Source organism: Chanodichthys erythropterus, chromosome 14 (assembly GCF_024489055.1).
Source record: "Chanodichthys erythropterus isolate Z2021 chromosome 14, ASM2448905v1, whole genome shotgun sequence".
Classification (NCBI taxonomy): Eukaryota; Metazoa; Chordata; class Actinopteri; order Cypriniformes; family Xenocyprididae; genus Chanodichthys; species Chanodichthys erythropterus.
The window spans coordinates 21,568,992-21,596,708 of NC_090234.1; the positions used below are offsets into that span (position 1 = coordinate 21,568,992).

General features: G+C 38.0%; 1 protein-coding gene across 2 annotated transcripts; it reads left to right on the forward strand.

The window, feature by feature from the left end:
• Nucleotides 1-27,217, forward strand: nab1b (NGFI-A binding protein 1b (EGR1 binding protein 1)). 2 transcript variants are annotated; one of them, XM_067409974.1, is made up of 8 exons: nt 1-241; nt 5,593-6,398; nt 6,693-6,826; nt 8,315-8,366; nt 12,388-12,507; nt 16,543-16,711; nt 21,119-21,262; nt 23,550-27,217. In XM_067409974.1, exons 2-8 carry the CDS (start codon nt 5,595-5,597, stop codon nt 23,630-23,632), a joined length of 1,506 nt encoding a protein of 501 aa, XP_067266075.1. In that variant the 5' UTR covers nt 1-241; nt 5,593-5,594; the 3' UTR covers nt 23,633-27,217. The 2 variants fall into 2 exon arrangements, with proteins under 2 accessions (XP_067266075.1, XP_067266076.1); XM_067409975.1 differs by lacking the exon at nt 12,388-12,507.
• The last annotated feature ends 500 nt before the right edge of the window (nt 27,218-27,717 follow it).

Here is a 27,717-nt window from a genome sequence, read left to right on the forward strand (position 1 = left end):
CCAACTAGTTTGAGAGTCCCTCAGTAGTTCAAACTACAGAGTGTGAGAGAGTTAATTCAATAACAGAGAGCCGAAGGACGCGTCGCTGATCCGCCGAACGCGCGGCACGTAGCTGGACGTCAGGTGAAGCGTCGCGTAACTTAACGGACCGTCATAATTCAGAACTTTAATAATCAAACATCCAGACGCAGCTTTTGGAAGAGTTTTGGTGGGAAAAAAGGCAAAGAAAGAAAACCAAAAGGTACGTTTATGCCAATACTTTTATTCAACGTCGCTTGTAAATGTAGTTGAGCGCTGAATTCATGTCTTGTGTGCAACTTTCCTGCGTGTTTTTGTGATCCATGTGCGCGCCGTGCAGACCGGACAGCTCTCGGTACCGTGTTTGAACGCGCCCCCGTGGGCGTCTAGTCGTCGGCAGCTGTGTGTGTGCAGCATCCTTAGCGATTCTTCTCTTCCAAGGGTAGTTTTCCCAATGCTTTCCAGTGCGCAAAAGCTTTTTAAATGTGTGAATGTCATAGGTCGAATCAATTATATAGATATTGGTGTTTATATTTAGGAACATTTAAATAAATACTGTGTAGGATAATAATACCTAATATAGTTGCAAGCATATATTACAGTGTGTGTATATATAGACTAATATTGAATATAGCATTCCTAGTGATGATTTGAAAGCTGTAGATTGAGTGACTTGTAATACAATTGCTTAGCATTTTTAACCAATAGCTGCCACTGTCACATAATTGATTGGGTATCGTCAAGGTGTTGTGCCAATGGGACATATAGTGTTTTGTGTCAATACGCCAAACCATTGCCAAGATAAAGCCTAATTCTTGTTTGGCACATTAGCTCCAAATCTGTTAATGCCCACAATGATTTTTGTGATTTTGCCAGAATGGTCTGAAGATGAAATTACATTAATTTGATCAATGGTGTAGGCAGAGTTTAAAAAAAAAAAAAAAAAAAAAAGATTTTCCATTAAATTTTAAATGGCTCAAAAACAATATGGCTGACCATGGCAAAACAAGCATTTTCCAATTCAGTTCAAAATTCCTGATTCATTATATGGCTGACCTTGGCACACTGGGTATCTTTTTAACTCCCAGGACTTCTTGTGACTTAAAACATTATTATTATTATTATTATTATTATTATTATTATTAAAAGTTATAAGCAAAGATATACATTTTTTCATATTTCATGAATAGTACATGGCTCCATCTCCAAAGTGCGTGTTTACTCTATTTATATAGCCCAAATTTAACAATTTCCTCTAGGCAGTTTAATAGGCTTCCATAGTCTGTGATGGCAAAATTGATATCAATACAATAAGTGTCTATAATAAAACTTCCTTTGCTAACTATAATGCTGTTTTTGCCAGAAATTGTTTATTATTGTTCCCATAAACATTAGTAATAGTTGATGCCTCATGTTTAGTTTATTATTTGAGTAATAATTGAAATGAGGTAATGGGAATTTTTGTTTTTAATTGTTTTCTGCCCAGTGAATGTATGACTCATTGTTTACCACCTCATTGTACACACTGGGCCCCCCCAAAAAACCAACTGGTGTTACTAATATTAGGTATGTTAAAACTTATGTTACTAATATTAAATTCAAAGTGGTGAACTTTTGTCATGACCTTCTTTCACTACTTTTCTCACCAATATTTTCCACCGTTATCTTCAAAAGACCCAATGATGAATCATATTTGGGTGAAAGGCACTGCCACCTGAAATGTGTATCTTTGCACCCATCTTTTGAAGAGCTTTAAACAGTAAAGAGCATCAAGGTTTAAGCTAATCTTGAGTTGAGATTGAAAGGTGATGAAGACACTTGTGTCTGTTAGAAGGTATATTGTGGCAAGTTATTTTACATCTTATGACAAGTGTAATTAACTACATACCCCTTTTTATTAAAGAAATAGCTGACTCGAAAATGGAAGTGCTCATCCTCATTTAATTCTAAGCATGATTTTCTCTCTTCCACGAAACATAAAATGAGAAGTATAGCATAATATTACTGCTGCTTTCCATTGAGTGAAAGTGAATGGTGACAAGAGTCTGACCAATAGACTATTCCAAATCATCTGAAGTCCTTTAATAGCTTTATGTGGAACAGACCAAAACTTTAAGTTTTTTAAGTTAGAAAAATTTTAAGTTAGAGTTTTTTTATAATTTCTGGAGCTTGACAGCCCCTTCTCACTATTCAGTTTCAATGTACGGACAAAAGCGGCATGAACATTCTCCTTAGCATCTCTTTTAGTGTTCCACAAAAGAAAGAAAGTCATACAGGTTTGCAGTGACATAAATGTTGCAAATGATGACAGAATTTAAATTGTTGGGCTAACCATCCCTTTAGGAGATACCCAATTGATTATGTACACGCAAATGTTTCCCTTTCTTGTTCTTGTTCCTCCCCTTAAATTGTTTGTGTTCCCCTAGTAATGCCTTATGCTCCTTTCACAAAAACAGCCCTTATAGCTTTCATATGGAGAGCAGCTGTTCCACAAATGTTTAGTCTGATGCGCAGGACAGATAGGTTGCCTTTCCATGAAAGCTTCTTTTCGAAAGCTTCATGCAACTATTTAGGACAGGTCTCGATGTGAATCCATTATTCATTTAGATTGATAAGAGGCCGCTGTTGGGCAACACGAGTACGTGCCGTGAGTGCTCTCAGCATGTTGCGTGAAGCCCTGGCCTTAGATCTCCAGCATTAGGAACCCAGCATGCTGCGGGGAGAGAGAGCTTTGGATAAATTGCTGCCTAAGTGCCATCCATGCTGATACTGAATTGGTTTCAACAAGGCACCCTTCACTTGGGTCTAGGCCTCAGTCATCCATTAGAGTGGCGGATCACTCTGCTGTGCAGTGGGGCGTCCTCATTAGACTCCATACACTCACTCATCAGTACTCACAATCAGCCTCGCTGTGTTACTGTTCTTACCCACCTCTAGTACACTAACAGTCATGATGATTTAGCAGCATCTGTCATCTTTTACCACCACTGAATGAAGGATAATTGAGGCCTGAAGTTGGCATTGTTATTTATCTTTAAAAGTGGTTACTATTTTTATTTTATTTATTGTATTACATTTTCTTCTTAAAGGGTTAGTTCACCCAAAAATGAAAATTGTCATTAATTACTCACCCTCATGTCGTTCCACACCCATAAGACCTTCGATCATCTTCGGAACACAAATTAAGATATTTTTGATGAAATCCGAGAGGTCTCTGACTCATGCATAGGCAGAAATTTAACCACCAGTTACTAAAGACATTGTTAAAATAGTCGACGCGACTACAGTGGTTCAACCGTAATTGTATGAAGTGATGAATACATTTTGTGTGCAAAAACAAAAGAAAAATAACGACTTTATTCAACAATATCTTCTCTTCTGTGTATCACTCTTACACCGCTTACGTTCAGCGCTTCCATGTTTACATCCGAATGCCGGCTCAGTATTAGCTGACGCTAGTCATGTGAGCAATGCATGAGTGTGATGCTGACGCAGGAACCGGCCAGGAACGACTGTGTTTACTGTGTCAACTGCATACAAGACTGACAGGGTAGAGAAGAAATAATTGAATAAAGTCTTTATTTTTGTTTTTTTGCACACAAAATGTATTCTTATCGCTTCATAACATTAAAGTTGAACCACTGCAGTCACGTGCACTATTATTATTGTCTTTAGTACCTTTCTGGACCTTGAAAGTGGTGGTTAAATTGCTGTCTATGGACAAGTCATACCTCACGGATTTCATCAAAAATAACTTAATTTGTGTTCCATAGATGAACGAAGGTCTTACAGGTGTGGAACGACATGAGGGTGAGTAATTAATGACAGAATTTTCATTTTTGGGTGTACTATCCCTTTAAAATGTACAAGTTGTGCAACTTTTGGGCGATTATTTTTTGCCGTCATAGACCCTTTTCAGCACTGCGCTCGTTGTCTTTTGACTTCCGGTTTGTATTTGTACAGTGATCTTACGTATTTATGAATGAACTGCTCGTTTTAAAATCTACTGACATTTGTTAAGACATCTGCTTTAAACATTACAATGTTCATGACAACTTTTATTAACTCTACAACAAGCAAATCCAATTCACCAGCTAGTTATTCGTTGACAGCGATGCCATAGAAATATACAGAGCTACCGCAAAAACGGAAGTTCAAAGACAGTATTATAAAGATGGCGGTGCACTTGTTTCTCTGGCATATGAGGTCTATATGTACGCAGGTTTTGTTGCATCTCCTAAAGCAGTCTCTGTCTGAATATTTTATGTCTCTATACTTCCAAATTACTTCATGGCAGGCAGAGATAAATGCAAATGCAGGCGTGTATGTCAGTGCAAGTTTATTTTATTTATTTATTTATTTTTTTAATTAATTAAGAATAATAGGACAGATTCATTTCTAAAAAAAGAAAACATTCCATTGATGAGCAGTAGTTGGTGATTTTCTGCACAAACCCATAGATGTTTCTTGAGATATCTCTAGGGGTCAGAATAGAATATATTAAAAAAATATGATTCACAAATGCATGACTTAGATTCTTATTCACAAAGAATGATTCACCACTGTAAAATTGAAAAGGCTTGAGAGCCTGTTTGGAAGTCCTCCGACTGCCACCCTGGAGGAACCCTCTGGAGAACCTCTAGGCATCATTTTGAACGTGCCTCATTCCATTTGTTTACTCAAGGAATTTCAATATAAAATTTAACTGTCTCATCGTCTTTCCTTTGTGATGGGGTTGACAGTCTCTAGAGTTCTTGTAGGAACTTATGGGATCCTTTTGTAAGTTCCACAGTTTCCTTGATGTTCTCCACAGGGTTCTATGTATTGTGGTGATCATATGCATATATAATTACTTTAATTAGGGAATGTGTTTTATGTTGCACATTTGTGAACCATTAATTGCGAATGTTTATTCAGATTCAATTCTGACACTATTTCAATTTCCCCCAATCCCCCAATTTGTCCCCCAATCTCAGAGTTTTCCCCACTGTCATGGTTTGCATATCATTTCTAAAACATATCTCTCTCAACAGAAAAATAAGCAAATGAGCTCGGTTACCACATTAGTATGCATTACAGTCTCTGACAAAGTTTGCAGAGAACATTATATGTGTGTGTGTGTTTGTCGTACATTCATAATCCCTGGATCCTTTTAAAGGAAGAAGTGGGTGAATTAAAGTGAAATGCAGAAAGCTATCTTCTTAGCACGCACACCTACCGTCCCACTCCCACGCGACTCCATTACCCCACCTCCCTTCCCTGCAGCCAATCTCGCTTTTATCTGTGCTGCTGTGGATCCAGATCCTGACAGTGGCAGCTGTAGAAGCCAGATCCCGGCAGAAACAAATGAGGCCTGTGCTGAGAGAGCCCACCTACGCGCGTTGCAGAGGTGGAGTGTGGTATGTGACTCTCCCAGCAGCCCAGGAGCCTGACAGGCGCTCTCTTATAGTCGCCACTCTTGGATCCAGCCACACATTTCTCTTCCTCCCCCTGCTGTGGCAGCCAGTGTCCTCTCCTTCTAGCAGTTTTGCTTTGTTTCCTGTAATTGCTTACTTTGTTCCTTCCTTTGTTCAGGTATGGCAGCGACTTTACCCAGAACCCTTGGGGAGTTGCAGCTCTACCGCATCCTTCAGAGGGCCAACCTGCTGTGCTACTATGACGCCTTCATCCAACAGGGCGGCGACGATGTTCAGCAGCTCTGCGAGGCAGGCGAGGACGAGTTTCTCGAGATCATGGCACTCGTGGGCATGGCCAGCAAGCCACTGCATGTCAGACGCCTACAGAAAGCTCTGCGTGATTGGGTCACAAACCCTGCCCTGTTCAATCAGCCCCTCACGTCCCTGCCCGTCTGCAGCATTCCCGTCTACAAGCTGCCCGAAGGGTCACCCACATTGTTGCCTGGTAATGGTGCCCGTGGAGACACCCAAGTCAAAGTGCCCAAGTGTTTGGCAGCTGCTTGTGTAGATCCCGGAAAAGGAGAATCAGGCAATGGGAACTCTTCGGCCACCGTCTCGCCCCTACAGAGTGGCAGCGAACCACGTTTTTGGGCCAGTCATGGCACGGAGAGCGAGCACAGCCTTTCCCCAGCAGAACTGGGCTCTCCGTCTTCCCCTCGGGATGGCCTTGAGGCGCTTGACGCAGCTGCTGTTCAATCCGTGGCTGAGTGCGTGGAAAGAATCTCTCAGACTTTGCCCAAGAGTGACCCCGGAGAGGTTAAAGAACAGTTGAAGGGAAATAAGAAGCTTGCCAAAATGATCAGCCACATCTTCGATATGAGCGACGAGGATCCGCACCGGGAAGAGGAAATCCGCAAGTATAGCGCTATATATGGCAGATTCGACTCAAAAAGGAAGGATGGGAAGCATCTGACTCTGCATGAGGTGTGTTTTAACGGGGCTTTCGGTGCTTTTGGGGTTTAAATAAATCATGCACTTCAAAGCAGGACTGTACTTTCAGTAAGAAATTATGTTGTGTCCCTGCTAAAATAAATTCAGCATAGCTTGGCACCAGTGTTTGGGATGCTGGTGTGCTACCTTAATTAATTATGGAAATCAACAGAAATATCATGCTGGTCTGATAAGCAGGAGTTTTGCTTACTTGTGGGACTGGTTTAATTCTTTGCACATAGCGATATCTATTGTTTATTATCTAAAACATCCTTCCTTTATACATAGCTGACTGTGAATGAGGCTGCGGCGCAGCTTTGTATGAAGGAGGTGGCATTGCTGACTCGCAGAGATGAGCTTTTCGGACTGGCACGTCAGGTCTCCCGAGAGGTCACCTACAAATACACCTACAGAACAAGCAAGTAAGAACTTTAAAGTCATTTCCCAAACATGAAACACCTTGGTTGACTATTTTTGGACCTTTGGTTAAAACTGAAGTGTGCAATTGTTTCAGTTTTTAAATAGTTTCTCCTATACCAGCTTATTATGTACAGACAAATGTAAGTAAGCCATTTGTATGTTAATTTCCCTAAAAAGTGTTAGCACTAGCTCTGTGGCACAGTTAAGACATTGCTCTGTTTGTGTAGTTTGAATAACCTGCATCACAATTTTAGGGCAGGATGACCTGTTTGTCTGACCTTGCTCTGTTTGAGAAGTTTGCACGAGTTAGGGCTGAGACTATCTGTTAGTCCGTATCTGACCGTTTGCAAATGCACACTATTAATATGAGTGTCATAATCTATGCTTAAAGCCCCCTCCCCATATGCTCATAAATCCTGCAGATTCTGCTAGGTTAACATGAAAAAAAGCACAATGTGACTGGAGTAATCATTCATGATGTTTAGCCTTTAAGCCAAGAGAAAGATAGCTAATGCTAATGCATTGTGAGCAGCTCAGGATCTGCTCTCTGGTAGTCTGCTTAGAGCCAAGCCAAGATATTGAAGTCGGCTTTGTGCGTGGCTTTTGTGTTTAGGTGTGAAGTGCTGCACTGAGGTCTACGGAGAAATAAGAACACTCCCACTCCTTTGCATCTAAAGGAACACAGGGCTTATCAGACACTCAAAACCTGGCATCCAAAGAGACCGTGCAGGTGTTTCCTGGATTGCCAGGCTTGCGTGTCAGTGTATGGAAAATTCCTTTTGGTGTTACATAATTGCAGTCACTCATTCAAAACTTGAAAGATTGCATCACAGTCATGGACTGGATATTGCGAAAGTTATCTAGGCCAAGTTTTCTTACAATGCTTCTTACGTCATAATGAAATTTGCCAAGAGCACTCCTATATTAGGTTACAGGTGAAAAAATACTATTAGTAAAGCTTTAATACTATAAGGTTTTCAACCAGGGGTCCATGAGACTAGTGCAGAAGATAAATAAAACATAGAAACAGAGAAATTTAATTTCCAATTTTATTATATATTCATGAGCATTAACTAATTAATTGTGAAGGATTGTGTAGTATAATAATGCTAGTTAATGTGTAAAGGGTACCTGGTAGGACTTGGTTTTGGGGTTCTCAGGGTTTGTCAAGGTTTATCCTTGCTTTAAGGCATTTCTTGTACGAATTAAAAATAAATATCCCATAGTTTGGGGGAAATTAGTTGGAGTAACATTCATGATGGCAGATTATGTCTTCCTAGAGATAGACAGACAAAATCGAAATAATGTTTTTTTTGTGGAAACTGATCTTTTATATTAGGTGATCTTTTTGTATATAAAGTTCAAAAGAACTTTGGCTTTGTTTTTTCATATTAAATTTAAATATATATATATATATATAATGACACATTATTGTGAAAGTGTGTTTCATTGCTTGTTCAGGGCTGAACATTTCATTTTCATTCCTACAGGTCTCGATGTGGGGACAGAGATGAGCCCTCGCCCAAGAGAATTAAAACTGAGGTGAGAAAAATTGCTACATGATTTCTCCAACCTGAACTCTAAATAATCTGTCTGAAGCTTCCAACACAATTTCTCAAGTCATTTTGTTATTAATGTGCGCTGCGGCGCTAACACCGATATGCGAGGAAACTGTTGTAGGAGGCAGGATTGACACTGGGTGGGTCCAGTGGCTTTTTGTTTGCATAGCTGCCTGTCAGCATACTGAACTGTGTGGGAGGGCTTTGCAGGAGCATGCGGGGTAGCTCCATCAGGATTGCATGTCATGGTGTAGGGGAAAGGTCAAAGATCAGCCTGGAGAAGTTACAAAGGACTAATGTGTGCAAGCCCACTCCCTTGATCACACCTTAAATCCATATTTAGCCAGCCCACGGTCATTATTTTTCCATAACCTACATATCCGTGATCAGTCTGCCCTATACTTAGCTACACACATAGTGATCTTATTGATGTTGTCTGCTGAAGAGGCCTTTGTGCTCTATGGCAGCTGTCCATTCATGGCTCTCTGGTGACACATTTGATCATTGTCCATTCGTTAGATCTTCTGGAAACTTCTAACATCCCACATCAATGCTTATGGGCTGGGCTGGTGTCTCAAGAAGAGCAGGTGTTTGCCCGCTTCACCTCTGCCCTGGTTTCACTCCTCATATGGGCAAAGACATGTGACCGCTTCGGAAAATCAGTGGTTTCTACCCACTCTACCTCTAAGGAGAAATGAGTCCTTCATCATTATCAGACAGTTGCAAATTACCAATGGCCTTCCTTTCCCCTAATTTGCATTGTTACTCACTTAATAATCACATTTTACCTCACTTTTACGTCATGTTCCCACACTAGTGATGTGAATGAACAGCAGCGTTGGGGAAGCTGCTTTACATTATGAGTAAGTTACAGTTTCGATACATATTTATTTTGGTGGCCATATTTACTAGTGTACAGCATGAGCATTAATTACACTGAGAATGTACTATATATTTATCAACATAAGTCTTTTGCAGTAGACTTTTATGTGAAGCATCATACAACAGTGGAGTGAATTACTCACCCATTGAGGGAAAAAACGACAAAAAAAGACGTCTGCAGGTTCAGGGAAGTTCAGGGCCCCCAAGCTGCACTTTCTCTTTAGCAAATCCAGATGATTCAAACAGGTTATTGCTACTACTTTAGAGTTTAGTTTTGTTTTGTTTTTTTTCCATGTAAATGAATACTGTTTGGGGGGAAATGTAGATTAGACCCCATGCTAATTAAAGTTGTAATAATTCTCATTGGCACATTCCTGATAACCACATTATAATTTATTGACCTTTATGAAATAATTATTGGAACTGCCCACAAACGCAACGTGATCTCTAGAACTTGTGCTCCAATGAATCTGTGAATAATTTAACATTTATCAACATACCATTTGCTCAAGCTACTCCAATTTTAGTTAAGTTATTAGTGTCTTCTTGTTCATGTTCTTTGTTGTTTCTGGATTTTTTGATGCAGTTAATTTGCACTCAGCTCTAGAATGGATTTTCCAAGTTTAACCATTTCAAAGTGTTTTACAGTTAATAGTGTTGTGTCTGAACTGCAGAAAAAAACATAAACTTCCCCTCCCCCTCTCGCTGTCCTTGTCTGGCCTCAACTCTGCCCACATTACACTCCCATCCACACCAGTGAGAATAAGCCGCCCGCCCACATGCACCCAGACAAGGTCCAAATGAGATCAGTTGTGCACCCACCCGTATTCTTGAGGTAGATGTGACATCATTACGTGGGTGCACTTGGAATCACCCACGCCCATGCATTTGCGCAGATACCACAAAGTGAAAAGGGGCCGATTCTGAAGACACATGCGTATACATGCAGGCGTATACATGCACCTTTGTCTGTGTGCTCTAGAAGACCAGCCTCCGTGTCAAGAGAAAGGCCTTAACTCACAGGAGTGGCTCGATGACTTCATTATGCTGCGTGAGTGTTGGCAAACTTGCGTCAGAGCTGTTATTAGTAGATACCTCTCTGCCACAAACACCCAACTAGTAGTGAAAAGACTGGAATGTCTGTGGTAGTTTGCAGCCATGGCAACCCATGTAAACATTTGAAGTTTTCAAGCTCATCCTTCGTGTGATAATTTAGACATAGCAGTCCATCGGACAAAATGTTCTGTTTGTTCATCCGGCTGTTGGATTGAAACTCATCCTGAGGGGATTCTTAAGTGGGATGACATTTTATTAAGTATCTGACCTTTTCACTTCAGAGGAATGAAGCTTTTTTCACTCGGGGTTAGTGAAAAATTAGTAGCTGCGCTCTGTGAAGTGGTTGAGATGAACAACTTGTCCTTAAATTGTTCAAGTATTCTTCAAATGTCACACCAGCCTCGTGGACCTCCAGTAAGAGGTTGATTTATATTGCTATCACTTCGGTTTCCAGTTCTTTGACCATTGCTGTCGTAATTTTTGGACTTATTGGGGGTGGTCAAATTGACACATATTGTCTTTAAAGTTGCCGATCTTGTGGGCTCGAGCACCCACGGATAAACACGAGACCAAAAATCGATTCGAGAACCTCTCTGATTGGTGAATCTCACATCGGGTCCTGGTGGGTCGTAATGTGCACAGTTCTACAGTTATGTGCAGTATTAAGACATAACCTGATACAACGCTTGTGATTTCAGTTTTTGCATGATAATAAATTGCATTTTAAGTATAGATGCACCGATGCATTGGTTGCCAATGTTTATCAGCCGATTTTTGATCAGTTTACAACTATCGGCATATTGGCTATAGCATGAAAAAGGCAGATATAACAGATTAATTAACTGTGTGAAGGCACTGAGCTTTATAATGTCTGTTGCATAATCCAGGATTAATCCATAATCTAATATTCCTGCTGTGCTGCTGTCTGTGATTTAATGTTAATCAAACGACAAAAGACAAAAAGGATCAATATGTATAGGGCCCTATGATTTCCGTGACACGGAAAACGCAGACCAAATCCCGGTGTCCAGTCCCGGCAAGTTCTGAAAGTCTTCACAGCAACCCATCAATCTTTGTTCTGTTGTATTTATGTATTCATGTTGGCCTGCTGAATGTTAAATGGATCCAATTCATGTTCTTTAGAAATTATTTGATGATGTAGCAGCAATAAACTAGCTAACTTAATGCATGGTTTTTTTTTTTTTTATAACTTTGCTGATTTAAAACATGATCAAAACACTATCTATTTTAATGACAAATGTTAATAACAAAAATAAGAGAGCAAGTGACAAATATCAATATTGGAATCGGCCAATAATTGTTTGTTAAAATCGTTATCGTCCCCCAAAAATCGTATCGGTGCATCCTTAATTTTAAGTATTTAACTCCAAAACCATCAGGTGTATCAGCGAGAGACTCACGACAACATGGGATTAATATGTGTTTTTGTTTGGTTGGAAATGTATTTTCAGTCTGTGTGTTTCTCTTCGTGAGACACAGAGAAAAAGACTGTACTCTTGAAGAACTAACAAGGAGTATAATTAATTAAGTAATGAGCATGTTAAAATGTTTTGAAGGGCATGTGTATGCGCTTAGCCTAGTTATCATTTGCTCATGGAAACAGAGGTTGGTAATGTATTTGCACTTGAAAGTTTCCACAAAAAAAAGGAAAAAGGAAAGGGAAAAAAAGACAGAAAGACGTACGCGTGTTTCTCATCGCGTGTTATGGGGTGGGGGTATGATGTGTGGGCACCCGCTGGTAGAAACATAAATCGGGGCCTATGTTTCAGGTTGTCATGCAGACACAACTATAAGCAAGTTGATTCTTCAAAAAAGTCTTTCATAACATTATTCTGTCTGTGCACCATATTAAGCAACATTGGCTTATCCAATGGCATATATTTGGGCAGGACTGTTGGTTTGTCCTACCAAAACTAGGCGCGGATAGAAGGAAAACCGGTTTAAAAATGATTATTACGCAGAAATTATGTGCTTCATTTATAAGTTGCCTGATTCTGAAACTTTGATCGAAAGGAAGTATCAACCGAATGTGTATCGATCTGCAGGAGGGCTGTTTTGACCTCCAGGAGGCGCTGCAGGCTATTCACATGCGCCAGGAGACCCTTAAGGAGCAGCTAGCCCACGCCAGATCTAAAGGAGAGGAGACGGTTGGGCGGAATATCCAGGTGACTGACTGCATTATGACAGTGTGTTTATTTGTGTGTGGGAGAGGAATGCTCTCAGGCGCCTCGCTGACTCCGTCTTCATGTCTGTCTACCACCACACGTCTCGCTCTGGTATCCTATCATGCAGGTTTTCGGGTCAATAGCTGCAAGAGCTTCACCTGTCCTCCTGACCATGACCTACTTTTGGTTGACTGGTCTAATATATGAACTGTCATTGGTTGGATATTTTTAAGGAAGTGTATAAGATGTCCTAATTGATGAAAAAAAAAAACTTCTATTAGCAAGTACTGTTATTCTCTGTGCTTTTTGCTGATTGTTCTTCTATAGAGAGGAAAAATGACAAAGAATATCTCGGTTGTTTCTCATAGACCAAAAGTTCTTAAACTTTTTCACACCAAGTCCCCTTATTGTTCAACACTACATAATATTAGAATTATATTTGTTATCAGATTTTTTTAAGACATTTAAAGAAAGTGCTCAAACTGTGCTCAGATTTGCTAAGATATCAGTGTATGCAATTAAAGATCTGAGATTTCAGTATTACTATAATATGCATTATTATTTGAAGATAAACTCGTGTCTTTGCTATCTATTATTAATTGTATAGCTCTACACTACAAGGCCAAAAACATTTTACTTCAGCATGCAAACGGATGAAGTATGCAAAAATATTTATGACTCTGTGCCACGACAGTACTTGACCTTAGAGAGAATAATGATTGCAAAAGGAGAGTTTATGCTAATATCTGCTATATCAACCCTAGTAGTAAAACTGAGAATGAACTGCATACTTGTGGTGCGCTATTAGCCACTTTTCCACTTTCCCACTTTCAGGCCGAGTGGTTCTCATTGCGTAACCATTCCATTCCATGTCGATCCGGGCCACCTGGGGCTGATAATGGCCGCGCTTTGGAATGTAACACAAAAGTGTCAGTCGTTGGCTTGATAACGCAATGATTTACTGATGACACGTAACGACCACATTATGGAGGATGATCAGATATTTCTTTTTATTTTATTATTAATTTGTGTTTACGTCTCTTAGCCAGCAACAGAGAAACTGGTAGCCAGGCATCAAATAGAGGGTATGTACGTGACGTCACCGTCGACCGTTACGACTGCGGTCACGTCCACTGAGTGGCAAAAGACTGAGCGGCAGCATTGGTTTTCAGCGTGAATGTCGCGAAAAACACACGAAACACATCCAAAACGGGAAAGAGCTTTGCGGCTGACTGTACAAATAGCTTTGACACAAAACCTGAGGTATATATTTTTTAAAAAAATGCAGAAAGCAACAGGAAAAAAAGCAAATGGATCACTGCAATTCACAGAAACAGCTGGACTCCAGCAGAGAAACATGGATTTCCAGTTATCTTTTTGTGTTAAATTGTTGGATTTTGAGGTAAAATCATACCATATAACGTTATATTGTATTGTTATATATTATGTTGACAACTCAACAATTAAATATTTTCGATCTTATATTCTGCATAATTTGGTGTTTTTAAATAAACAACACGGACAAAAACTATACTATAAAACTATATATGTTTTAAGGCTGGACAATATGACGATATATAACATTGATATAAGTGATTACGCAGATTTAGACCTAACGTTACCTATATTGTAGTTATGTAAAATATTCACAGGCAGATTTGCTTTATGTATTTCCCCGACGTCAAAATCAGGCACATATAATGCCGCGTTCCAGGCAACCCGTAACCCATGTTTTTCCAACCTTCTACCCGTGAAAGTGCACTGGAACAGCAGTCAAAGCCGTGACTTCCCACCCGTGAACGATCAATGTACTCCCTACGAGTTCTGACGTCACATAGCCCGTGAAACAACAATAGCAGCCCCTACGGATGCCGTGTTTATGCAAGTGCACGGTAAAATAAAAGGTACAACAGCTTCTCTTGCCTTATGCGCCGTTTTCCTCCTCTGTTTCCTTCAAATAAGCAAGGAGTAAGCACCTTTGGCGACAGAAATAATTAATGAGCATAAGCCCCGTACGGTCCGCCATGTTGGTTTGTTTACACTTTTACGCAGTTTGGCGTGACTTTCCCAGTGCCCAAGGAAGTCGACCGGAAGTTGAAGTCGGCCGGGTGCCGCCATCTTGTAGCAGAACTTCACATGCGTTAGCATCAGTGCCCAAGGAAGTCGACCGGAAGTTGAAGTCGGCCGGGTGCCGCCATCTTGTAGCAGAACTTCACTTGCGTTAGCATCCCCATTGACTCCCATTCATTTTGGCGTCACTTTGACAGTGAATAACTTTACATCTGAGGCGTTTAAAGACTCCATTTGTCCATTATTTATTTCCAAAGATACACGACAATTAATAAAGGGCTCCATTACCTACTATGTTACATTATGGCCCCTTAGAAAGAGTTTTTGTAAAAATAAGCTAACGATTGCGTCATAACCACTCGACTCTCTGTCGCACAGTAGAGAAATTACCGTACAGACAGGAGGAGAAGCTCGCAGGCAATCGGGGAGATTATCTTAATATGGCGTACTGGCGTTACATTTTAAAATACTATACAAACTAATTAATCAGAATACTTACTCCTGCTCACTCACGCCAAAGAACTCCCCGCTCAAGCTCGCCGTCTCTGCAAGATTAACGATGGCAGTTTGCTCGCACAGCTACTAGAAGATTTACATCTGTCAGACAGGTTGCGGACGTCATCAAGCTTAGTGTGAGTCTGCGCGTCAGAAAGGGAAGTGCTAAAAATCGCTAAAAATGGGCTTCACTTGACTCAATTGAGTACCAATGGGGTCGCTGTGTCCATTTCTTTTACTGTCTATGGTTAGCGTCCCATTGACTCCCATTCATTTTGGCGTCACTTTGACAGTGAATAACTTTACATCTGAGGCGTTTAAAGACTCCATTTGTCCATTATTTATTTCTAAAGATACACGACAATGTATAAAGGGCTCCATTACCTTCTATGTTACATTATGGCCCCTTAGAAACAGTTTTTGTAAAAAATAGACTAAAGATTGCATCATAACCACTCGACTCTCTGTCGCACAGTATAGAAATGACCGTACAGACAGGAGGAGAAGCTCGCAGGCAATAGTATGCATTAACTTAATATGGCGTACTGGCGTTACATTTTAAAATACTATACAAATAATTAATCAGAATACTTACTCCTGCTCACTCACGCCAAAGAAAGTGACGTCGTCGCATACCCTCTATTGACCAATCCTGAGTGGCAATGTCACTTCCTGGATTCTACCAGCAGCATGATTCAGGCAACCGGGCCGAGCACGGGTCGTGCCGTGCCGTGCCGTACCAGGCTCAGGAGGAAACACAACTGGAACCGTTCCTTAGCATTCTAAGAACCGTTAGGCCCGACGGTGGAAAAGCAGCTATTTATTGCATTTTTACGCGCTTTGGCATATCTCCCATTATGTCTTTTGCATCTTGCATCACAAAGTTGATACATCTCTCCATTATATCTTTTGAGCTATAAGAGCAACCTCTGGGTCATCTTTTCTCTTTAATTGTTCTGTTTTTTCAATAGATAGATTGACACAATGCATTGTCTCAGAAACATCAGTTAATTATACTGCTTTTGTGTTTTGAAGCGGAAACGTGTCATTTTGTAACTGTGAATAGAATCTTCCTGTGTTAAAGAAAAACAAGCAGTAAAAGTTTGTTTTGCTTGCCTCTTTAGGTAGCATTATTGCACACGTAGGAGGGGTGCTATTGGAATGAATCAAGCTCCACATGTGCTTTTTAATAATAATCAAAGAGATGTACATGGAGAAAACATTAATATAATCACAACAAAAGATTTATAGTGATAAACCCGTTTCATGTGCAAATATTATTGAGGAGCATTCAAATTATCAATGGATATTTGGACTGTAGGGGTTTGTTTATGGTTAGTTTTGTTTTGTATCACCACAGTTGCGGTTTGTTTGTGAATGATGAATATTGGAAATAATTTCTGTCACACTGTACGTACGATGCTATACACATCCGCCTGTCTGACTCCCTGCTGTCTGTGCATATTATAGGTTCAGCTGGAGCGTCTGTTGGCCAAGCAGATGGAGATACTGCATGATGCCGCGGCGCAGGACAGACTGCAGGCTCTAGAGTGGAGGGTTCCACCGGGGCCCTACAAACACAGCACAGAGAGGCAGAACAGCAATGGGCTCTCAGCTGACAAAAACTCTGACCAGCAGGGTGAGTTTGTGCTTTATAAAATTAGAGATGATGGATTATTTGTCACAAAGTGAATGCTTTTTATCCAAAGTAGCTTGCTGCGCATTTATTTCAAGGACAGTCCTTTTAGAGCAAATTTGATTTATCTTGACAGCAAAATCATGGGGTTTTAAAATAGGGTCCAACTAAGAAGTCCAGAAACATTATTTTAAAGATGAAACCTTAAAATATTTTTAGGCCTGTCAAAGCTAATGTAATATGTTTAACATTTAATATTTTTAATTATTTATTCTTTTTGACATTTGCCAAATTTGATAGTATTATTACTTTGTTCTCTTTTCTAGAGACTGGTCTGATATCTTGGCATCAGGTTTTTGTTGAGCACTAGATTTAAATAGTAACAAAAAAAGACCCAATTATGCATAAAATTAGTGGAGAAAAAAACGACTTAATTGTAAAGTGTTAATCTTAGATACGCTGTCAACTAATATGGTAATGTTATAACAAATGTATTTATAATAATTATAATATCTATATAATATTTAAAAAATATATTTTTATAAAAAAATAATATTTATATAATAACAATTTTAATAAATATATTAGTAAATACTTTTTAGTAAAATGATACTACATGTAATTTAATTTTGGAAATATTACTTGTCTTTTCATTTTCATAAAATATTTGTTTTTATACAGGGTCTTTATGAAAATATACCTTTATTTCATATTATATTGTATTTTTATTATCTCTATATTTAGAGATCCTTTGCATCAAAAAGTTTGAAAACCCCTGAGTGTCTGTATCCTAAAGCAAAACCTGCTGAGAACCACATTGCACATTATGTAGAAGTCAAGAAATTCGTTTTCACTAAAACAGTTATTATTATTATCATTATTAGAAAAGCAGACAAACTGTCTTTTACTCTTGATTGACCACCCAGGTTATTTTTTTGACACATTAGACAGTATCGAAAACAGGTGAAGCGTTTCAGTTGTTGTTTCTCATATAATTCAGTAGCTTGCATCACCTGTTCCAGACTCTCTTTTTTTTTTTTCGTTTCTTGTTGGCACTCTCATTTCTGGGGCTCATCTGGCAGCTGCAGGCGGAGGCGGGTGGTGGGTGTCAGAGAGGGGAGGGGGATGCCGGGTGGAAATATGAACACAGCTCTGTGTTCGGCTGCTAATCTTGTGCCTTAGAATGCCACCCGTCTGGAGTTCATTTTGACCCTTGTGTTGGTACATGATGATAATTACTGCACATATACTAAATCTGAGCACTGATTATCTGCATCACAGCACAGGTACAAATGTTTACACGTTTACAAGGGACTTTGCATTGCAAAGTAGTGCGTGACCACCACCATGGGTTTTTTAATGGTGATACTTGTATTGGCCACCCTGCTTTAAATGTATAATTTAATTTAATAATAGCAAATAAGACTTACAGAAACTTATTTCTGTAAATCTATTTTTATAAATACATATTTTTTATAAAATTATTAACACATTTAACACACACGCCCCGCCCCAGAGGTCAACAACTCACTGCGTGATAGAGCCTATAGAATGCAGCCATATGCCCCTAAAATTCAAGATATTGGGGCAAAATGCCACTGTATGAGTTTTTGTCTCATATTTATATCATATGATATAGTTAAGCAATATCACACGAGCGACGAGTGCAATATCACACGAGTGCTGTTTTTGTTCTGCATATCGCATCAGTTTTTGTTACCTATAAAGCCATAGCAGAACGATGCCATGTGCATCTCCGAGCAACACAGCCGTGTTTCTGAATAAATTTGCATTTTGAACGAATCGGGGGAATCAGTGATTCAATGGCCCATTCATAAAGAGAGCCATTTACTTCATTCCAGAATTGAATCAGCCGTTTGAACGAATCTAATGAATGAATGAATGAATGAATGACTCAACAACTTACTCATTAAGACATTTACCGCCACCTACTGGCAGTTTTAGTTTCTTATTTAAAGTATTATTTCATTTTAAAAAATTCATATTTTATATTAATAAAAAAAAAAAAAAAAATTAAAGGTATAGTATAGTTTAATGAAGAGTTTAATAAACATTGTCATCAGTTACATTTTAGCCTAAAAGTTTGTGTAATACATTCTATGACGAATCAAATAAAATATTTCTTTCTAAATCTACTGTTTTTAAATGTCTTTTCTCATTTAACACAATAATGACTTAAAATTTTCTTTTTGGGGTAATTTCTCAGCCAAATTTGATGTGCGATTAATTAGATGAAATAATCGCCACATTGTGTAATTAATTAGATTTGAATCGCTTGACAGCCCTAATGTATATACACATGCATAAATGTATTTTTGTATGTTTTTAAGTATATATAATATATCCAATTAGCAGCTGATGCTCAAAATTGACCAGATATCACCCAATAAATAAGCTTTAATCTTTTTTTTTAGATACCACACAGGTCACATATTTTCATATTTTATGCACCAGCCCGACATCTACCATTGAGATAAATGGGGATGCTAATGGATAGCTTTCTTTATCTATTATAGACTCCTTGGAAAAAAACGCATATTTCTCCTTTGCTTTAATATGACACTCTTCTCATTATTTAAGATAATTATTTGTCATTGTTTTACACTGCGCTGAGCACAACAGAGCTCTCTCCCTCCCCAGCTCTGAGAATAACTCCTTCGTGAACTCTCTGAGTACATGATCCCTCTCAGCTTCCTAATATCCCATGTGTTCTCAGAACTCCAGAGTGGGCGTATGGGATCTGCGGAGAAAGAACGAGTGAGAGAAAGAGAGAGAAGCAGTGGCGGAAAGTGAAAATTAGATAAGACCTAAATATGTCCTGCTTTAGCCTTGACTCTACCTCTGCAGGTAGAGCTTTAATGAAACGAATCAGTGCTGTTGGGTTTACTAGCATATCATTGGTAATATCATCTCAACGTTTAGCAGGAATTTCATTCTTGAGCTTCAATTGAGTATATATACATATACATTACCGTTCATAATTTTGGGGTCATAAAATTTTTTAAATGTTTTTGAAAGAAGTCTCTTATGCTCACCAAGGCTGCATTCATTTAATCAAAAATACAGTAAAAAAATATTGTGAAATATTGATGCAATTCTTTGTTTAATATATGATCCTTCAGAAATCATTTTACTATGCTGATTTGGTGCTGAAGTAACAGTCCTTATTATTATCAGTGTTGAAAATGTTGTTGTGCTGCAATATTTTTTCTTCAGGATTCTATGGAAGCTTTTTTCTGCAACTAAATAAAATGTAAAAAGGTAATTGCAACTTTTTTCTCAGAATTCTGACTTTTTTCTTGCAATTGCATGATATAAACTCGCGATTGCGAGATATAGTCACAACTTTGTGATGTAAACTCGCAATTGCGTGAAAAGTCAGAATTGCATGAAAAAAGTCCGAGTTGAGAGAAAAAGGTCAGAATTATGAGTTTATATCTCGCAATTCTGAGAAAAGAAATCAAAATGGCAAGATATAAACTAACAATTTGAAGAAAAAAAGTCAGAATTGTGAGAGAAAAAGTTGCAATTATCTTTTTTTAACAAGCTTTCATAGCATTCTATGATAAATAGAAAGTTTGAAAGAGCAGCAATTATTTGAAATACAATTTTTTTGTAACAGTACGAATTTAAAACATCCCTACTGGAAAAAAATCTACTTTACTGAACACCCCCCCCCCCATATATATATATTCCTCATCCTGTCATTCAAATCCTGTCACTCAAATCAAATCCTGTCATTCAAATTCCAATGCAGCTTCCTGTGAGATGTAACCAATTCAAATTCACTCTGAGTTTTGTCCAACTCTGATATCCACAGCAGTCGTTACCTTCAATGGTTTAAAATGAGGTATTGTGAGGAGTGGGTGGGAGAGACGTGTCCCCTCAATGTTCAGATTAAAGCTGCTGGTAATTAAAGGGCATTGTGTTAAGTTAAAAATGACAGACATTAGTCATGATGCTGCTCTGATGCTGTCAATAGACACAAATGAGATCAGTCAGCAAGGGACAGAGGAGGTTAATGTGCTGCGTTTGAAGGAGGCAGCAAGCACAAAGGTGTACGCGCTGAATGCAACTCGCTATCAACGTGCTTCAAGCCGCATTCGCTGTCCTCGGGCTATTGCGGCGTGTGCGTTGGCAGGCTATAGTCGAAGAAAAGGTGCATTTGTATCAAATGAAGCTCAGTTGCGTGCGCGAGAGAGAGTATTGTGCTGAGTGTTTCTGGTAGGCGGAATGCTTGTCTCAAAGCATTAGCTTGGACTCGGTAATAGACATTATGATGCAGTTTTGCGTTTTGTTAAACGCAGATCATGAATACAGTTGTGAGGTGAAAAGAGATGTGAACATAAGTTAAAATGAATGGTTTTTTTTATTATTGTGTCTCTGCAGGAGAGAGACCGCTGAATCTGAGGGTGACCAGTCAGAGGTTGAGCGCACCAGACGGAGACACGCCTCTCGGAAAGCAGCTGGCAAATGAGCTGAAGAGGCATCATCATCACGCTAACGCCGAGAGCAAGACGTCAGCAGCCACAGGTGTGTGTTAAAAGGAAAGAGGAAAAAACCTAGTGAGCTGCCTACATAGGCAACATTTGAGGCTAAGCATGCGGCCGAAGGCTATATGAAGGCTAAGACACCAAAGAAGTTCAAGTTAGCATCATAGGCATCCTTCACGGAGGAGACAATCCCATAATGCACTGCAATGAGATCAGTCTTTTCAAGAAGAAATTTGTTCATTTAAAATGTACTTATAACACAAAACTGAAAAATATAATTTAAAAGTTGTTCAAAATGATAAAAATTGACTGTTTTAGAAATGTCCATTTATGTATTTTTTTTTAGGTTTCTAGATACGGGCAATATTTGGGTGTGTTATGTATATTTATGCTTGTTAAAGTATCACGTTAGCTTAGCAACATGCTAAAGGCATACTATTGAAATTGCTGCTTTTGTAGAGCTTTTCAAATTTCAGTTAAGAATAACATGCTGCCTTATTAGTTGACCACAAAACAGCTCACTAGGGGTTTAGGACAGAGCCACACACTATCAGTGTCTTACAGTAAATGCTTTTATTGCACATAATCTTACACAATTATAGCCAACCATAAACACATTTGTGCTCCATGGCTGACTTAGATAAATGTGTTTTTCATACCTAAGTCATTCCTGCAGTACCTTTTGAACTGTGATTTTTAAAATATGAATATGCTGTGTTATAATATAAGGAAGAATTTCTATAAAACGGTCATCAGACTTTCAGAAAAATGCTCTGATCAAGATGTGACACTTGAACTATGTTAATTATAATTTTAATATTTACAAAGTGACAAGAAAATAACTAAATTGAATGTAACAAGATGGAAATAAAGAGCAAAAGTACTCAAGGAGGGGCCATTTACACAACACTGTTTTCAGCTAAAAACGTAAAACTTTTTATGTGTTTTGGCCGTTCATTTACAAGACAATGGCGTTTTGGGGGCCTGAAAATGGAAACTTTTGAAAACTGGTTTCAAAGTGTAAATGATGCCGTTATTATCTATGTGAACTACAAAAATGTGAACTTGTGTAAACGGTGAAGAAACACCTGTAAAAGGGCTGCTCAGTTTATCGAAATTATTGAAATAGCGCAAATGTACATATCGCGATATGCATATCACAATTTTCAAAAAGTTATGTAAATAACAATTTTAGGTTGAAGCAGATAGCAGGGAAAAGAATGGACACATGACTGTTAGATATGTGTGATATGCATAATGTTAAAAAGAGTTAACTGCAATAAGCCATGGAAAAGATCTCCATGCGGTACTCGCATACCCACATAGTCATCTCTCAGGCAGCATGTTATCCCAAATTCAGTTCTCTTCTGCAGCTTATATTGCAAAATATGTCCATCTTGGTAATTATTCACATAAACTAGTCAGTTATGTATTAAGTGAACTTAAACAGTTGAGAAAGAAAATGCGTGTAACAGTATATTGGATCTGTGCATTAGCTCTTGAAGTGACAGCAGCCTAATAAACCTGCTGCAGTCTATCATTAATGTCAATCAAACAACAAAAGACAGAGAAAATCACTCACGGCTCTTGACTGAATAACTTTTATAGCTTTAATAAGAATCGGTGTTCATTTAATTCATACAGGGAAAACTAAGATGTTTCATTCTTTACATTTGAATAATCAATTTCTGTTTTGTACATTATTGTATCGCATATTGCATTATTTTACGAGTTATTGCATATCACACTTTTCTTCAATATCGTGCAGCCCTAACCTGTAATAATAATGTTATTATTACAATATTGTTATTATTGTTATTGTTTTTATTATTATTATTTTAACTTTTTTTCCCATTTAAGAAGCACATGGAGACATGGCAAAAATAATAATAATAATTAGTTATTTTTTATTTTATTTTTAATAACTTGACAAATGTTCCGATTTTAGAAGCACATGGGGACATGGCAAAAAATTATAATAATATTAATTATTATTTATTTATTTTTAATATTAGCAAATATGACAAACCAAATTATCAAAATTATTTAATTTCAATCTTTATGCTATTTGTTAATTGTGAAAAGCTAACTAATATTATGTGATCTTTAAAATTGTCATTTTATCCAATATTATCTCATTTGATATCAGAAATGATCCATATTATATTTGTCAATGCTAACATAAAAATTAATTCATGTAGCAGACGCTTTTATCCAAAGCGACTTGCAAATGAGGAAACTTACAAGCAATTTATGATAAATTACATAAAGGGTTTCAGTACTCCAGAGCATTTCTCTTAATTTTTTAATTTTTTTTTTCTCCCCAGAAAACGGAGGAGATTCATCGTCACGTGCCCTCAACCTCTCTGAGAAGAAGACCATCAAATCAGAGCCGGAGGATTCCAGATAGCAGTCCTGAATGCTTTCGTTTCAAACCTACAACAATACACGTCGTCTGTCAGTGAATACTAAACAAGCACAACTACAGTAGAGCCTTAACAACCAATGTTGCCTCAAAATAGAATTTATTTTAGTTTCTCACCATTTTTGTTTTTGCCAAAGCACCTAGAGTCCTTATTTCCATTCTCCTGAGTAGATTCACACTGTTTGTGCTGTCACTGACTGTATTTGTTCAATTCTCACTAGTTCTAATCACCTGTTTTTATCTCTTCATGCTCTCCTATCGGTATGGACCACGGAGTCCGCTATTTGTACATACATAGAAAGTGTCTGTTTGAAAATGGTTAAATGTTATTTAAATACAGTACGTGTTGTATGTATATATGAATGCATGTAAAATTTCACTGAAACAGAGGAACGCAGTGTTTTTGAAGTTGCCAGTACGCAGCTGTTGTTGTCGCCTATTTAAGTGAGCCTACTGGATTGCGTTTCTCTTTAAAGACCCCATGCAGTCACTTTCATTTCCTGTATTGATTATTTCCTGTTATAACAGGAAGTTGGTAGGACACATCACTGGGTTCGTTCCTTTTTTAAATATCCAGTAGGCTTTATTTACGCCTTGAACCGTGATTTGCTATTGCTAGTCGACAGCAGGTGGTATTATTAGCAGGAGTGATATCATTCTAGAGAGAGCATTTGATTGGAATCTCTGACGCATTGATATTAGGGCTGCAGTGATATATCGAAATTGATATTGCAGTATGGCTTAATGCAGTAGGCTGCGATTTATTTCAGACTGAAACTCTGCACAGTTCATTTACACATGTGCAGCTCATGATACAGTAAATGAAAAGGGCCTCGTTTTACTCTAAAACCGGCCGTGCGTATGTTTATTTGCCTGCAAACGGCCATAATAAAAGCTTGATTTAACGTTTTAAAAAATTAAGAAATTAAGATTTAAATATTAGTAGTGTATTTTTACAGTTGTTATAAAATACAATTATTATTATTTTAATAAATACTGCTATTTTTATTTACAGTGTAGTAGTATTATTGAAACATTTCGTATTTAATAATTTTATTTAATAATAATTACAAAAAAAAAAGATTTTATTGTCTGAATTAGTCAAAAACAGTCAGAATGTGAAAGAGGTTTGAGTTGGTTTTTTTAAAGACTGCCCAAGTGAGAACATCCAAATTTCCCAAAGTTTTCTTAAATCGCTGAACCCTAAAAGGATAGTTCACACTCAAGAATTTTTTTTATTTTCAGGTCCCATTTACACTAGTGTGTTTTCGTTTTAAAACACGTACGTTTACGTCTGTTGTTTACAATACGCCGGCGTTTTCGAACCTCGAAAGCAGAGACTTTCGAAAACGCTGCAGGGCCCGTTTTAGTTTAAAAACATTTCAATATAAACAAACCAAAACAGAGACTTTTGAAAACGATGGTGTGGCTGCCCACGTTCGCTCTGTGTATCCTTGACGACCATGTAAACAATAACATGGAGACTGAACTGCAATCTTGCTGGCTTTGTTGTAATTTTTAGCAGCCATTGTGCAGTTAAACACTTCATTTTTTTTTAATACTGCAGCTGCCTACATGCGCAAGAGGCAACTGTTTGCACTTGTACGCGCATGCCCAGTGTGCGTGAACTGTCATGTGACAAGGGTTTTCGGTCATGTAGTATAGACTGAGATCGTTTCTGAAACGCTGTGGAAATGCCAGTGTAGACGAAGATCGTTTTCATTTTAAAACGTCCTCAAACAAAATCAACCCAAACATTCTAGAATTATTAATTTTTTCCAAATATAGCTATTCAAGTCATCTGGTGAAAATTGCTGTATTTTTTTCACATCGCAATATATTCACAGAAAAACAAAATATCGCAATGTCAGTTTTTTTTTTTTTTTCAATATCATGCAGCCCTAATCAAACGTTTTGGTTGTTTATCCCAGAAGAGAAAGACAAAGCGTTTAAATTGGTAAAGTTTGTCAGCGTTTAGTACACTAGCATATAGTTGACCTCAAAGCTAGTACATATGAATACTCTAATTTTGATCTCATGGGGTCTTTAAGGGAGTCGACAATGCTAACGAATCTGAATTTAAAAGTCTCTACTATGGTGCTATGGTTGAATTTACTTGCGTAACAGAGGAAAACTGCGGTACACGTTGCTATTTAAACACTGAAATCTCGGAGCTAGCCGTTTGGCTTTCTTGAACGAATAGTAATGCCTGATTTATTCTGATACTAAGCACAATTAATATATGTCATCGTACTCTATACATCCCAACAAAATGCTAATATAGACAAGCATGTCTCCCCTCTTGAACGTCATGTAAATAGTTTAAAAACATTCCCAACTGACTGGACTTGAAAACAGGGCGTCATTACTGCACCGTTCCAGTTTTTATCATAATCATGTAATGTATTTGTATTACTGAATATTTAGTCGTAGAGCAATACCGGGTAGCTGTTGTCACTTAACTCAGTGAACGTGTCTAGGTGTCCCAACCTCAGAGGGACATTCACTGTACAGTATTTCTACTCTGTTTCGTAGTGTAGACATAGTCTTAGATTCAGCTAACGTGCAAATGTATGTGAAACTGATATGCACTAGTGTTTGATTCTCGAATTTGCATCCTACTGCTCATCATTTTCGTGTTTCTCAATGGTGATACGTGTTTTTGTAGGACTTGTACCCGTGAAATCATCGGTTCGGCTTCGAGTCGCACTCTTTATGTAGTTTTAAAGTATCACGTGAGGTGAAGTAGGCACAAGATAATCAGGTTTTCCACAATTACATGTCTGTAATGTACCGGTCAAGCTGTTATATAATCTGTATTTGTGTCGATGACAAATACCTCTCTATATCGGTACAAAGAGACCGATTTTTAATGTCCTGATCATACACTTCAGTATTTTGAGGGAATATGTGGAAATATTGTGTGTGCTTTTATTTTTTTAGGAGACTAAAGAGATCTCGAGTATGCAAAATCTTAATTTAAGTGCCATTTTAAACATGTTTTTGAGAGCGTGCGATAAGTCGGTGGGTTACGAGATGTCCCGTGCGATAAAGACGAGCGTTATGTGAATATTTATTGACATTTTTGCCTTAGTTTAAAAGCATTCCACGTTACAGTTCTTCGCCGGTGGTAGTTTATTTTGGGTGTTCGTTTTAGGTGGAATGGAAAATGAGATTTGGGAAGTTGTATGAACATCTGAGACTTAAATCCTTGGCAATATCAAGCTCTCTAAGAGCACTGGAACAAAATTTGCTTTGGAAAAAATCTGATTGGACCTCACTGATTACATCGTTACCAATGACCTATATAGCAAGACATATCTAGACGCCTACCTTTGTTCCTTGCTTGTTACTGTCTTTAACCACTCACAGAAATGATCAGTCTTTCTCTAATCTTTGTACTTGCTTTGTATAATAGACTTATGCATCTTGGACTGTGGGATGAAACTGTGTTGTCAGTAGAACTTGTTCTCATCACTTTTGAGTAGAGAGTACATTAGGATATGCATACGGTAGTCCTGCACATATTGTTTTGTAAACACTAATATATTTAATTTGTTATACAGTACATGAACATTAAACTCTATTTTTTTGACATCTGATTGTGAAGTATTTTTCATTCTCTCATGCATTTGAAGTGTTTCTCATGCTTTGTGTTTCAGGACCCAGATTTTATACTGGACACCAAGTGGATTAACATAAAAAGTTAACATAGAATATCCTTAATTATAAGTAAATGGAATGAAATTTGATTTACATTTTTATGTTTTCATTAATATTTCCTGAGACCTGTGACTCATCAAACAGATGTTAATGAATAAATATATTTTTAAGATTCCCGCAAAGTAAATTACCGTAGCTAGAAAACCTCAGCTTCAGTCTGATTCATTGCACGTCTCCGGCCACAGCTGTGGTGGTCTGAATAACCTGTGCTTTGAATTTTGTGTTAGTAAGAAGTTGTGATATACATAGCATGAAATTCCTGCCCTTCATGATTTTTATGATTATCTGTAAAAAAGAAAAATGGCTTTTAAGATAGTTACACTACAGGCCAATCTTTATTCTCCACA

Bases quoted from the DNA above. Each gene is read 5' to 3' on its own strand.
- nab1b (XM_067409974.1), top strand. From the start codon at position 5,595: ATGGCAGCGACTTTACCCAGAACCCTTGGGGAGTTGCAGCTCTACCGC. The intron at 8,367-12,387 runs GTGAGAAAAATT...ATCGATCTGCAG, and splicing joins CCAAGAGAATTAAAACTGAG to GAGGGCTGTTTTGACCTCCA. The intron at 16,712-21,118 runs GTGAGTTTGTGC...GTGTCTCTGCAG, and splicing joins CAAAAACTCTGACCAGCAGG to GAGAGAGACCGCTGAATCTG.